Source organism: Pipistrellus hanaki (assembly GCF_964339955.1).
Source record: "Pipistrellus hanaki genome assembly, chromosome: 7".
Taxonomy (NCBI): domain Eukaryota; kingdom Metazoa; phylum Chordata; class Mammalia; order Chiroptera; family Vespertilionidae; genus Pipistrellus; species Pipistrellus hanaki.
In genome coordinates this window covers 15,777,819-15,792,178 of record NC_140509.1, presented here as the reverse complement: position 1 = coordinate 15,792,178, position 14,360 = coordinate 15,777,819, and the positions used below count along the sequence as shown (strand labels likewise).

Sequence of the window (14,360 nt, the reverse complement as noted above, 5' to 3'; positions counted from 1 at the left end):
GAGAAAGATGAAAGTGCATTATAGCTTTCTGTCTCAAGAACAAGAAAAGCAGTGTGCTCACACAGTAGCTAACAAAGTTGTTACTAGCTGAATGGATACAGAAGGCAGATAGTAGATGGAAAACTGAGGCGTTACAGGGGTATCTAGATAAAACGAATGCTGGCTTGTATCAGAAGGAAGAACAAATTAAAGAATTTAACAAAATGAGGTTCAACAGGAAGTACTGGGGAACATTAAAAAAAATTTAATTAACTTACTAAGTAACACAGAAGGAAAGTCGACAGAGTCCAAATGAGAAATCTCTTTAGAGAATATTTTCGAACACCTAAACATGAACATCATGAAGTGTTACAATTGATGGGAAGCACCCTGCGTATCAAGAGCGAAGAAAGGGAACAGTTGTTCAATAAAGAGCAAGGCAGTGTTACTAGGTGGGTGATCAAGCGGCTTAGATAAAGTATCCCCACTCAGCTCTCACACCAATACAGCAGTTGTGCATGAAGGTTCTTTTTCAGAACTTTTTGTTAAATATCTAAAAGCAAAATTTCATTCAGCTTTTCCAACAGCAAAAAAACACTCCACTTTGTCATATGAAGCCGTGAGATTCAACAGGAAAGACAAAACAAGCTTACAATGTGCCACTATTCAACCTTCCTGAGGAGCCACACCCAAAAACAGGTGTGAATCCCTGTTCCACAGCTGTTTCTCTTAATCCACCTGGACCTGCAACTGGTGGTCCAGGGCATCATCTTCTAAATGCCACTGCTAAAGTTGTCCTGAAAACCTTCCAAAGCAAAATAGAGGAATCTCAAGCCAGGGATAAAATGGCACTTTGAAACAGTGGCCTTTAGGGAAAAGGCACGTATTTATTTTTGAAGTTTTACTTTGTTTAATAAAAATATTTTTAATAATTAAAAAATGTTAGTGTCATCATTAATCAAATGAAGTGTTTCAATATAATCCTAAACTGGAGAGTTGGAAAGAGGCCCCCATATCATCAATGCAGACATTGCCTCTCCAACATCCCAACTGTTATGGCTACAGCAACACTCTAAAATCCACAAGAATTCCAATCTTTATCTTGAAAACCAAGAATCAATTAGGCCCCATAATCTTAAGGCTAGAAGTCTCATAGCTAGAAAAAGATAAGATACAAAATACAAGTTTTCTTTCCTGAACCCAAATCACAATTAGATGAGAAAATGTGTAGCAAATTAAGGGGGGGAGGGGGAAGTTGAAACTAAACAAGTTAGGAGAAAACTTAAATATATATTTCATCAACCAAAAGAGTCTTAAAGCGAAATACAGCTAAACAAGGCAAGTAAATACTGAAATATTTTAAACTCTTAAGAGTTAAATGACAACATACAGATGAGAACTAAAAAGGAAACAATGCCGTAAACATCACAGAAAGCCTCCTATCTGAAACAAGTATTTGATCTGAAGCTCCCAGATATTAATTTAATTAATGCCAGGAACAACAGCTTTGAAATAAATGCCCTTCAGATTGTAGCTATTTTCCTCCAAAAATAAAGATTTCGTTTTAAATCTCTTATTAGAACTTATAATGTATGGTACAATCACTGTGTCCTATTTTTACAATGCCTGAGAAAATTTAAGCCGTGCCTAATACACTTCATATCTCATTTTAAAGCCATTTTAAATGGTCCATTTGAGGACTACTTCAAATTAAATATATAATTTTAGTTTTAAAAGGAAAAGAAAAAAAAGACTTGCCTTTTCTATTTTAAACTGTGATAACTAAAACTCTAAGGCTTTTACTAAGGAGAGTTTGTGTTAAATTTACCACAAAACATTCTAATTTTATAAAAATCAAATGTAAACATTAATCACTGTAAACCTGAAGAGTCTCTCAGTCTTTTAACCAATGATCAGCAATATCAAAAAACAACAACAACAACAACAAAACATTTACAAGTTGCAAGTGATTTTTACATTTTAAAAAATGCTTAATGAGAGAAATGATGATATTAATCTAAGTAAAGTTTATGGATATTACCTTTTCTGATTTTTTCTCTTCTGTTTCACTACTGGATGCTCTTGTCCTAAGTTTCACAGAGCCTTCTTTAAAAATATCTCCAAATCCAATCCCTCGAATTTTCTTTGGCTGTGTCACTGATCCAGGCGAAGTTTCATTCCCATTCCCCTGAGATGGGAAAGACAAGGTGGGCCCAGTCCAAACAGTTTCTGAAAGAATAATTCATTTTTTGAAGAATGACATGAAAATCTTGATATTCCCCTTCCATAGTGTTTACATTCTATATCTCCTAATAAAAAATGTCAAATAAAAATAAGTTAAATTACTGAGTATTAACATATTCAAAAGAGCAATATGTACTTTATCCTGATATTTTTCTGGATTTGTGCGAAACTTTAACAATTTAGGTATTTTCAATTAGTGAAATGCTAATTAAGAAATCCAAGAAATCATAATATACAAAATCCTTATTAAGAGGATGTCAAATTTACAGCTCTGTGCCCAGCCAGTTTGGCTTAGTGGTTGAGCATTATCCATGAACCAGGAGGCCAAGGTTTGATTGCCAGGCAGGGCACATGTCAGAGTTATGGGCTCAATCCCTAGGCAGGGGTATGCAGGAGGCAGCCAATCAATGATTCTCTCTCACCATTAATGTTCCCATCTCTCTCTCCCTCTCCCTTCCTCTCTGAAATCAACAAATACATATATATATATTTAAATTTACAACTTTGGGCAAATATATGAAATGTAAGACTGAAGCATTAAAAGAGATAAAGTTAATCATTATTAAAAGTTGTATTAGTCTAATCAAAGTTAGGGTAAGTTTCCAAATACAAAAACTGGTAATATTAGAAAATTTTTATCTTAAAGAGTCAACAGTTCAAGATCTGTCCATTTAACTCATGGATAAAGTAATGTAAGTCCATGAAATTTTACATTATAATGGTAAAACTATTAAAGAAAGCCTAATGTTACATGGGTAAGAAAGTTGTTTCTACATGCTTCCTCAGCAGCAAAGGTTCTTATTCAGAGGCCTCAATGAGTCCATGACCAAACCCAAGGAAAACTGTGTGGGTATTTTTTCAGTTCATTTTTCTGGGTAAAAGCACAGCTTATAACAGATTCTCAAAGGGCCTTATAATCTAAGAAATTAAGTTCTAAAGTAAAACATCAAAGAAAATTCAAGAATCATTTCCCTAAAAATCTGTGGTTATCAGCTCATTGATATTTAACCGTAAGAAAGAAATGAGTAATAATTACAATGGTAGTACCATTTATTCCTGGCTTAATCTGTACCAGGCACTTTCTAAGCACTATACATGAATTATATCTAATTTGTCTTTCCCAAGGCCACGGTAACAAAGCCAACATTTGAATGTAATTCTAGATGGCCCCAAAACCATTTTAAACATTTTAATATAATTTAATAACAAAGCTTCTTGAGCCCCAAACCTGGTAGCCACTGGCTCTTCCTTCTCAATCATTCACATTTCCCATCAACACAGTGCAGTTCTTTCTATCACCTATTTAGCTCCTATTCTACCCATGTTTCTTCATTCCTATGATCACTCCTCTAGTTTAAACTAATACTATTTCTACCTTAATTACCAAAACATTCTCAGCTAATCTCCTTAACTAGTCTTTACTCTTCTCTAAACCACTTTCAACAATGCAACCAAACCAATCTATCTAAAAACAATCTAATCATTTCACTCTTGGTTTCTGGATTTAGCATTTTTGCAATGCTTTCTTAAACCTGACCCAATAATTTCTCCAGTCTCAACATTCACCACATCCAACTATACTCTCTAAAATCCCTCTGAATTGAATCTCTTTCAGCATCTTGAAAATACTATGCTCTTTCTTTATCCTCTGACACAAACTTGCCTAGGGATCTCCCACCTATTTTGGGATCTTAATCTGTAACAGGGCACATTCCCTCATATCCTGCTAAATTTGGTTTCTCTAACATACATCTATAGCAGCCTAAAGTTTCCTGTCACAAACATTTCTCATGTGGAATTATAATCACTTGTTTAAGTCTTCTTTCCCAAAGGACTAAAAGCTTCAAATATGGAGAAGAATCATGCTTATGTTGCTCACTACTGTATTCTAAGAACCTTGCATAATATGCTCATCAATAAGCACTCAATATATTGATAAATATATGAATTTTGAATTAATTAAATAGTATTTATATTAGGAATTTTCCTTCACTGGTTTTGACTTTCAAATTTAGATTTAAGAATACATTGACTCCATAGGAAATGCCACTGATATCACTGCCCATAACTTGCATAGGAATAAAAGTACACGAGAAGACAATTCTATGATTTTTTTAAAATTATAATAAAAGACAGCTGGCAAACAAAAGTGGTAAAATAGTGAGAATCATCTAATATCCATACCCTCACATGTTAAAATAGCATAGTAATTAAAAAGATCAGCACAGCCGAAACCGGTTTGGCTCAGTGGTAGAGCATCGGTCTGTGGGCTGAAAGGTCCCAGGTTCAATTCCGGTCAGGGGCATGTACATTGGTTGCGGGCACATCCCCGGTGGGGGGTGTGCAGGAGGCAGCTGGTCGATGTTTCTCTCTCATCGACATTTCTAGCTCTCTATCTCTCTCCCTTCCTCTCTGTAAAAAATCAATAAAATATATTTTAAAAATAAATAAATAAAATAAAAAGATCAGAACAGAATTCCAATTGTGATTTTTATCACTCCATGGATAAATTATCTGAGTTACAATACCTTCACCTTTAAAACAGGAGTGAACTAATCCCCTCAAAAGTTATGAGACTTTAACATGACAAAGTGTTTGAAAAGTTCTCTGTAAACCACAAAAGATCATTCATTCATTGAGCTGTCAATGAATGTTCTAGAAATTGGGCATGCAGCAATGAACAAAACAAAATGTATATTTAACATAGGGGTAGACAGGCAATAAGAAAATTAATAAGGACCAATAACAAATATCAAAGAGGAAAAGGAAATTAAGAGTGGAGGATGGGAGCTTCTGGCTATTTTATCCAGAGCTATCAGGAAAGGCCTAACTGAAAAGGTGACTTCTGACCAGACTGCTGAAATCAGATCTAAAGCCATAAGGAGATCTCAAAGAACATTCCCAAAGATATACAACAAATATAAAGGCTGTGAGACCAAATTGTTCCTGACTTCTTGAAATGCGTAACTACTGGAGGTGAGCACTTGAACTTTCAAAAGGGAAGAAATGGCAAATAACAGGCCACTACAATTATACAGCAAAATAAAACTTACACCAGGGTAGCAGCAGTGGAGATAGTAAATGAAAACAGATTCCGCACATTTATTTAGTAGGTAACAAGTAAAGGGTGAGATTAAAAAGAAGAGTAAAAGGTGAATCCAAGTCTTTGGTCTAAGTCAGTGGTCGGCAAACTTATTAGTCAACAGAGCCAAGTATCAACAAGGTGACCAGGGCCAGGCCAGCCCAGGCCTGCTCTGTGACCACAAGGACAAGGAAACAGGAGTGTGTCTGATGAGTCAAATCAGTGGTCGGCAAACTCATTAGTCAACAGAGCCAAATATCAACAGTACAACGGTTGAAATTTCTTTTGAGAGACAATTTTTTAAAACTTAAACTTCTTCTAATGCCACTTCTTCAAAATAGACTCGCGAGACCATGGAATTTTGTGGAAGAGCACATTGAAGGGGCCAAAGAGCCGCATGTTTGCCGACCACTGGTCAAAGTAAAAGAGAGATGGAGTTGTCATTAACTTGAGTAAAAAAACTGTATAGAGCAGATTTGGCTGCAAGAAAAGAACAGATGTCCAGTTTTGACCATCTTAAGTTTAAGATACTTATTAGATATAAATGGAGGTTTTGATAGGTTTAGGATGGGGAAAAGATTATACAAGGGAGAAAAATTCCAGCAGATATAGTCACGGGCTTTATAGAATAAGGGGAAAAATTGAAAGCAAATGTTAGCAAATAAGTGGAATCTTTAAGTGGCAAAAGAGCACTCTAAACAAAATAGGTTACATATATTCATTATAAAATGGAAGTATAACACTTCCCTTGAGAATTTAATTTTCATGAAAATACTAAAAAATATTTTTATCTTGAGATTTTATATAGAAACCAATCAGAACAGAACAAATTATGAACTTATCACATTCCTATAAAAATGTAATAGTAGCTCTTATAACTTTTATTCTATGGTCCTTCAATAAAAACTGAGGGTATAAAAATAAATTATCCTGAAGGATCAGAAAATATTGTCTAATTTTTGTTTAGAATCAGAATTACCTCCTTAACATGACAGCCAGAGTTTAACTGGTAAAACCAAGAATATTACCCCATTTATTTCAGTTAATTGATTAAAAGAACAGAAGAGCTCTACTAAATGAAAAGAGGGTAAGGAGAAACTATATAAAATAATCAAATTGTGCTGAATATAGCACTAGAATATAAGTAAAAAATAATATTTCATAATATATAGTCGACTATATTTCCTATAACAGTTACTAGAAATACACACTACTATCTAAAAAGACTGTCAAAATACCAAATATAAACAAAGGATATTACACTTTGTTAGGACACAGGAAGAGTGAAAGTCAATTCTTTAATGAATAAGATCAAACTCTTAAAACTTAAAGAATTATATACTTTTATCACTAAAGTTCTAAAATCTTTATAGCACATTCGTTTCCTGGCATTTAAATCAATATTCAAACAAATACTCTCTGCTTAAAACTTAAGAGTTTAAAAAAAGGAATTATAGTGCACTTAAACCGCTGACTTACCACCCCATAATCACAAAGCTCCACATTTAGAATGCTTGTTATTGTAAACAGGTTAAATAAGCAAGGAAGTGTATTTTTAACAGATATAACTGCAAGGTTACTAAAATTCAAATAAGGCTAAACAATGTGAGAAAAATGCCCAAAATATTTACAATTATTTACATCCAAATTTAAATTTGATTTCTTTTTGCTAGAGATCCCACATAAACTTTAAGTTTTGTACATACTTTAAGAGCTCAATTTATATAGCATTATAAAAATAATTTCATAAGTTTTAATACCAAATTCTAATGTTAAGAACAAATATCAGCCGAAACCGGTTTGGCTCAGTGGATGGAGGGTCAGTCTGCGGACTGAGGGATCCTGGGTTCAATTCCGGTCAGGGGCATGTACGTTGGTTGCAGGCACATCCCCGGGGGTGTGTGCAGGAGGCAGCTGGTTGATGTTTCTCTCTCATCGACATTTCTGGCTACCTCTCTCCTTTCCTCTCTGTAAAAAATCAATAAAATATATTTTTTTTAAAAAGAAAAGAAAAAAAGAACAAATATCAGAGAACCCAATACCTATAAAACATAAGAAATACCAATATGGAATAGAAGTAAATCAGGGGACAGTCTGCTAAGGAGTTAAATGTACCATTAAATTTAAGCCAGATGTTTTCAGTACTTGTTTGTTCTCTAATGGTTACTATACATCCTTAAAACATAAGTTTTGACTTCAGAACTGGTACTAAACATCCTCAAATAAGTGTAACATAAAATACTAAGTCTAGTTGTTATGACTCCTCTATTTATTCCTATCTTAATGATTTTCTATCTTTCAATGAAATCAGTATTTGCAATGAAGATTGACTTCAGCATCTTTGACTTGAGGAATTTCTAAAATTGTGGATAGGATATTTGCAAAATCAGATCAAAGCTGTATGTAAAGCCTGGCCAGTGTGACTCAGTGATTGAGCATCCACCAATGAACCAAGAGGTCATGGTTTAATTCATCCATCAGGGCACATACTTGGGTTACAGACTCGATCCCCAATGAGGGGCATGCGGGAGGCAGGTAATCAATGATTCTTTTCATTGATGTTTCTTTCTCTCCTTCTCCCTTCCTCTCTAAAATCAATAAAAATATGTATTAAAAAAAACTGTATGTAAGCATATCTTAAGTGGGAAGAAATATAATAAGTATTATCACTTCACAATCAGAGTACAGTACTACAGGTTTACTTCAGGCTAAAGCAGACATCAGAGGAAAAAAACGTTAAGTTATTTTGCCTACTTAGCTCATTTTGAGACCCTGTCATAGTTGTTGTTGGTTGGGTTTTTTCTTAAAGTAGATAAACCAAAGCTCACAGTTCAAAAATAAGAAAAGTTTCAAAAAATCCTATATAATAAAGAGGTAATATGCAAATTGACCATCACTCGAACACACAAGATGGCCAGCAGGGGAGGGCAATTGTGGGAGATCAAACTGGCAGAAGAGGACAGTTGGAAGGGACCAGGCCTGCAGGGGAGGGCAGTTTGGGGGACCAGGCCTGCAGGGGAAGGGAGGTGGGGGCAACCCAGGCTGCAGGGGAGGGCAGTTGGGGGGAACCATGCCTACAGGGGAAGCCATTTGGGGGCAACCAGGCTAGCAGGGGGGAGCAGTTAGGGGAGACCAGACTGTCAGGGGAGGGTAGTTGGGGGTGACCAGGCCTGCAAGGAAGGACAGTTAGGGAAAATTGGGCCAGCAGCGGAGCAGTTAGGCATCAAACAGGTTGGCAGGGGAGTGGTTAGGGGGTGATCAGGCTGGTAGGCAGAAGTGGTTAGGGACAATCAGGAAGGCAGGCAGGCAAGCGGTTGGGAGCCAGCAGTTCTGGATTGTGAGAGGGATGTCTGACTGACCTTGACGAGTCCCAGATTGGAGAGGGTGAGGGACACTCCTGCACCCCCTCCCTCAGTGCACAAATTTTGTGCACCGGACCTCTAGTATAAACACTAGATGATATATAAGTTTATTTAAATCTATTAACCATTTTTAGAGTTTACCTGAATCCTCCTGGGCTTCATGAGTTTCACCATCATCTGTTATCTCTAATTCTTTCACAAAATTTGAGGGAAACAGTCCCAACTTATTGTTCAGGGTTCCACTCCACCAGCCTTCTTCTACCTGAAAGAGTTCACAACTCAAAAATTTAAAAAAAAAATTTCTCCTAAATGAAAATCTTTTCCCTATGGGAAAATTTAAGCTACATAAATGAATGAGCACAAAGTTAGTAATGTAAAATAATTCCTTTAAACCTATAAAAAAAAAATACAATGGGAAAACATATTTAAGTAGATTAAATCTAAGTGGGTTGGATTAACCATATCAACAGCACTTTGAAACATTTGCTATGAGAACTTGTAATTGTAATCTATAAAGAAATAATTTTCATTTAAGTATCAGATAACCAAAAATAATGTATTAATAGCAAGAAAATAGTTTTCTTCTGGAATGTTACTCTTTTAAAGACTACTGAGCCTTGGTTTGTAATTATGACATAATATTTAAGTATTTGTAAATTTTTGTTTGGAAAAAGTTTGATGAATATTAGAATATACCCTCCTAATTGACACATGAAATTCCTCAGCCTTTTACTTGAATAGCAAGTCTTAACCCAAGTATGAAAAAGAATCATTTACTTGTAAAAAGTCAAGATTTCAGGCTCTACTAATAACTCCCGCCACCACAACCAAAAATATCTTCAGAAACCAAACTCTTTAGAAAAATGTATATTCACTAACAAGGATACTAAGTTTTCATGAAGTTACTTAACAGTATTTTATTCAGGTTAATTTTTTTTAATTAAATTATTATCTGTGTACATATTTTAACATTACCGCCCCCCCCCCTCCCAAAACTCCCCAGAGTTTCGTGTCCATTGGTTGTACTTATATGCATGTATACAAGTCCTTCGGTTGATCTCTTATCTCCCCCAGATCTCCCTAACCTCCCCGCTGTAATTTGACAGTCTTCTTGTTGCTTTACTGTCTTTATATCTGTCTTTTGGATCATCAGTTTATAATGTTCTTTAATATCCATAAATGAGTGAGGTCATGTGGTATTTCTCTTTCATTGACTGGCTTATTTCACTCAGCATGATGTTCTCTAATTCTATCCAGGTGTTCAGGTTAATTTTTAATATTATGTATAGGAACACATTAAAGGGAATATCACTACCCTGCTTCCCTGAAAATAAGACAGTGTCTTATATTAATTTTTGCTCCCAAAGATGCGCTAGGTCTTATTTTCAGGGCATGTCTTATTTTTCCATGAAGAAGAATACGGTACACATTTATTGTTAAATAAAAATAAAGGAAATTTATTACCTGTATACGGTATGGTAGTACAGTAGTTGTCAACACAAACCAGACAAATTGTGAATCCTACAGTATCAAGAATTTACTCATTTATTCAATGACAATCATGTCATCATCTTCTGGAACATCATCATAACAATCAATTCCTGAATTTCCTGGTGAATTTCTTGAGACTCCATTTCTTTCAGAATCAGTGGACCAAATCTCTCATGTTTATCCTGGGGGGGGAGGCTTATTTTTGGAGGGATGCCTTATATTTCACTCAGAAGGAAACCTGTAAGTAGGTCTTATTTTTGGGGGATGTCTTATTTTCGGGGAAACACGGTAGTAAAATCAATCCCCCATTTGAATTTGAAACAAGTTGTTTGGTTAAAGTGATCCCTTTTCTTTACTATAATTAGATTTTTTTAAAAGTCCAGAAAAAAAAAAATACCAACAATAACGGCACTTGATTTTGTTGATGAATCATTTTGAATAGCCGATCTCTTAACTGGTTGCAGGAGTGAGTGCTGAAAGATTAACTTGAGATCCCTGCTCAAAGGCATCCATACAACCAAAAGAAGGGACAACTGGTTTGGTGCATTATAACTACAAGGTACTAAGAGGCACATAAGGAGAAGAAAACGCTCAGAAATAAACTAAAATCTAAAACCTGAGCATTTTCAGGGGGACTCAATTATGAGAATGGACCAAATTGAACAGGCACAACAAAGAGGAAAACATAAAAAAAAACTATTATCTACACCTGGAATCTCATATTGGCAGCAACTGGGTAGTTAGGTAAATAACCCTATAATAGTTCCTATTGATCAGGGGTCTTCAAACTACGGCCCGCGGGCCACATGCGGCCCGCAGAGGAGTCTGATCCGGCCCGCCAGGTTTTTTGGGCAGTGAGCGCAGCCGAGGTGTTACAGTAGGAATTAGTAGTTCATATAGTCCGGCCCTCCAGCTCTCTGAGGGACCGTGATCTGGCCCCCACTTTAAAAAGTTTGAGGACCCCTGCTATTGATTAAGGAATTCTTAAGAGGTAGGGAGTGGTAAAGAACACTCATTCAAAAACAGTGTGGATTCAGATTCAAGCTCCTCTGCATGCCAAGCATATGAACTTGGGCAAAGATGTCTGAAACAAGATCTACCCCATATGCTCACCTACAAAATAAACTTGACACACTCCTCCCACCAAGAAGTGGTGGCCTTTGTCCCACCTCCTTCAATCTTGCTTGTAACCAACAGAATGTAGTGAAAGTTAAATTATAAAAGGTTATGTTTGCTGAAATGCTTGCACTTTAAAAGCTCTGTACTGCTATGTAATAAGTCCAACTATCATGAGACCTCCCCCAACTACAGTAAAAAAGCCAAGCCTGATGGAGAAGCTACATAAAGGCTCTCCTCATAGGCAGTCCTAATCTTCAAGTCTTCTAAGCACCAGACATGTGAGTGAAGAGGCCTTCTCATGATTCCATAAGCACTCAACCTTGAATCTTTCCAGGAGGCCCCGAGACATCAAAGAACAGACACAGTCATCCTTATTGTGCCCTTTCTGAATTCCAGATCACACACATATGAACCTGTCTTTAAATGGAACAGCCAATCAATTATCTTCTATGACTCAATCTCTTCATATGTAAAACTGGGATAAAAATTCCTATCTCTAGTTTGTTTAAAAATTTAAAGGAAATAATACATATAAAACATTTTTTCAGGCATAATATAGGTTTAATAAATATTATCATTGCCAACTAGTAGAAATAAAACAAAAATGCCCTTTGTATAAACATACTGAACTTAACATAAACCTAAAGTGATAAACTACATTACATATTAGGACACAATATCAATCCCTATGGCACTATATGATATGAAAACATACTCTGAAAATGAGAATTTCAACTGCCAAGTAAAACTTTAATATTCCTTTAATGGTAAAAGCAGAAATGTGAAATTATTATTTTTGTTGTTGTCGTTAAACCTCCCCTGAGAGTATTTTTCCACTGAATTTTTGTGGAAGGAAGGGGGAAGAGACAGAGAGAGAAACATCGATGTTAGACACATCAACTGGTTGCCTCTCGCACGTGCCCCTGACCAGGGCCAGGGATAAAGCCTGCAACCAAGGTACATGCCCTTGACCGGAATCTAACCTGGGACCCTTAAGTCCAAGGGGCCATGGCTATATCCACTGAGCCAAACTGGCTAGGGCTAAAATATTTTAAAATGTCATTCTAAAACATTAAAATGAGGGAAACATGTTTTTGGGCAATATTTCAATGTGATAATTCAAACAATGCAAAGCTTTTTAAAGATTCTACTTTCGTATTCCTTTGCTATGTAAATGGCAAAATTCCTTCTATTTTACTGCTTTGAACCTAAAGTGGATTCAGAATCAAAGGAAAGGTTTATTTACATTCTTAACCACTCATATTACATTAATTTTTAGTTTAATAAGGTTTGACTTCCTAAAGTCAACAAATACAGTACACAAACATTAGATTTAGCGAGGATGAGTGAAATTTTATTTCTACATTTAAGACAATGATATATTAAGTCATTAAAGATTCATTTTGAAGTCTGTATCTTAAAATTTTTATTTAAAAAAACCAATAAACTTGCAAAAAATTGAAACAAAAAATTAATATCCTTACAAAGCATTTTTCTGATATCCAGAGCATCAATTCCTATTGCTGCTTTATCTCTAACATGTTTTCCTTACCTCGTCATTAATATCAATAATATCTCCCACTTTCAACTCCAGTTCATCATCATTTTGTGGAATGTACTCAAAGAGAACCTTACATTGCCGCTTCTTGATCTCTAAAAAGAAGTAACATTAAAAATTAGGTTAAGAAAGATCATTAAAATAAGCAATAGCACCTTTATTTACATACTATTGATATGTTCCCTGTTTGAGTATTTATATACATGTACAAAAACAGAATATTAAGCATTCTAAGCAACTAACCACAATCAGTTCTTATTGGCTTTCTACCTTGCCCCCATGTTGCAATCTATTCAGCCCAAATAAATCCAAACCAACTACAAATAATATATAAGGATCACAGCAATGAAATCATTTATACAATTGATACCACTGATTACACAAAAGTAAAATGCCAATTACCACTTTTGAGACTAAAAAACCTATCTTATAAAGAGGGAATATATAAGTTGACTATCACGCCCTCACAAAAATGGTGGCTCCCACAGCCAATAAGGAAGAAATATGCTAATTTCTGCCATGCCTTCAGAGATGGTGGTACCCACAGCCACAAGATGGCAGCATCCAGTCACCTCAGTTCTGCGGGGGCAGCAGGCACATGGCACAGCTGGGTCTGCCCCCAGACAGGCCCGGCTGCTTCGAGTGCCTGCCTCTGAAGTCCCCCAATCCCCTTCAGACCCTGGCTACCCAGGACCTGCCCTAAGCACAGGCAAGGCTCGGATGGCGGCTGCCCAACCAACACCCAAGGAACAGGTAAGCCTCAGATGACAGCTGCACAGCTGCCCAGGGCCGCCCAAGGCTCAGGTAACCAGGACCAGCCAAGTCTTGCGCTGCCGGCAGTGACAGCAGCAAAAGTGTGATGGGGGCATTGCCTTCCCCGGATTGCCTCCCACCCCTGAGGGCTCCTGGACTGTGAGAGGGGACAGTCAGGCTGAGGGAGCTCTCTCCAGTGCATGGATTTTCATGCACCAGGCCTCTAGTACAAATAATAAAAGACACTATTGGCACAAAAAATGTATCACATGCAAGTCCTCCAAGCCAGTGATTTCCAGACTACATCCTGATCAAATCCTAGGAATACTTAAAATGCACCAATTTAAGAATACCTATTTAAACAGAGATAAAATACACAAGTCTACAATGTACTTTATCTTCTTTAATAGCCCTGCTTTCTGACAGATAAAAATCAAACTCGTATAGGAAAAGATAAAAATAGTTTTATTTTTAGCCCAGCTAGTGTGGCTCAGTGGTGGAGCTGACCTATGAACCAAGAGGTCACTGGTTAATTCAAGTAGGACACATGCAGGCTCAATCCCCGGTAGCAGGTGTGCAGGAGGCAGCTGATCAATGATGTTTCTCTCTCATTGATAATTTTATCTCTCCCTCTCACTTCCTCTCTCTAAAAATCATTAAAACATATGTATTTTTAATTTTTTTGAGTTAGCTTTTCAGATAAAGTTCACTTATTCAGACAAGTAATGACCATTTATAACCATCCAGGTTTGTGGTTCTCAACTTCTTTCAA

General features: G+C 36.3%; 1 protein-coding gene across 1 annotated transcript in view; it reads right to left on the bottom strand.

The window, feature by feature from the left end:
- The window catches only part of CD2AP (CD2 associated protein), a 99,275-nt gene that overhangs the window by 41,841 nt on the left and 43,074 nt on the right, over positions 1-14,360 (bottom strand). Inside the window, exons 4-6 of the mRNA XM_084890505.1 lie at positions 12,830-12,930; positions 8,809-8,929; positions 2,021-2,208 (exon numbers count right to left, since the gene is read on the bottom strand). Of these exons, the coding sequence (XP_084746631.1) occupies positions 2,021-2,208; positions 8,809-8,929; positions 12,830-12,930 (410 nt within the window). The remainder of the gene's footprint in view (positions 1-2,020; positions 2,209-8,808; positions 8,930-12,829; positions 12,931-14,360) is intronic.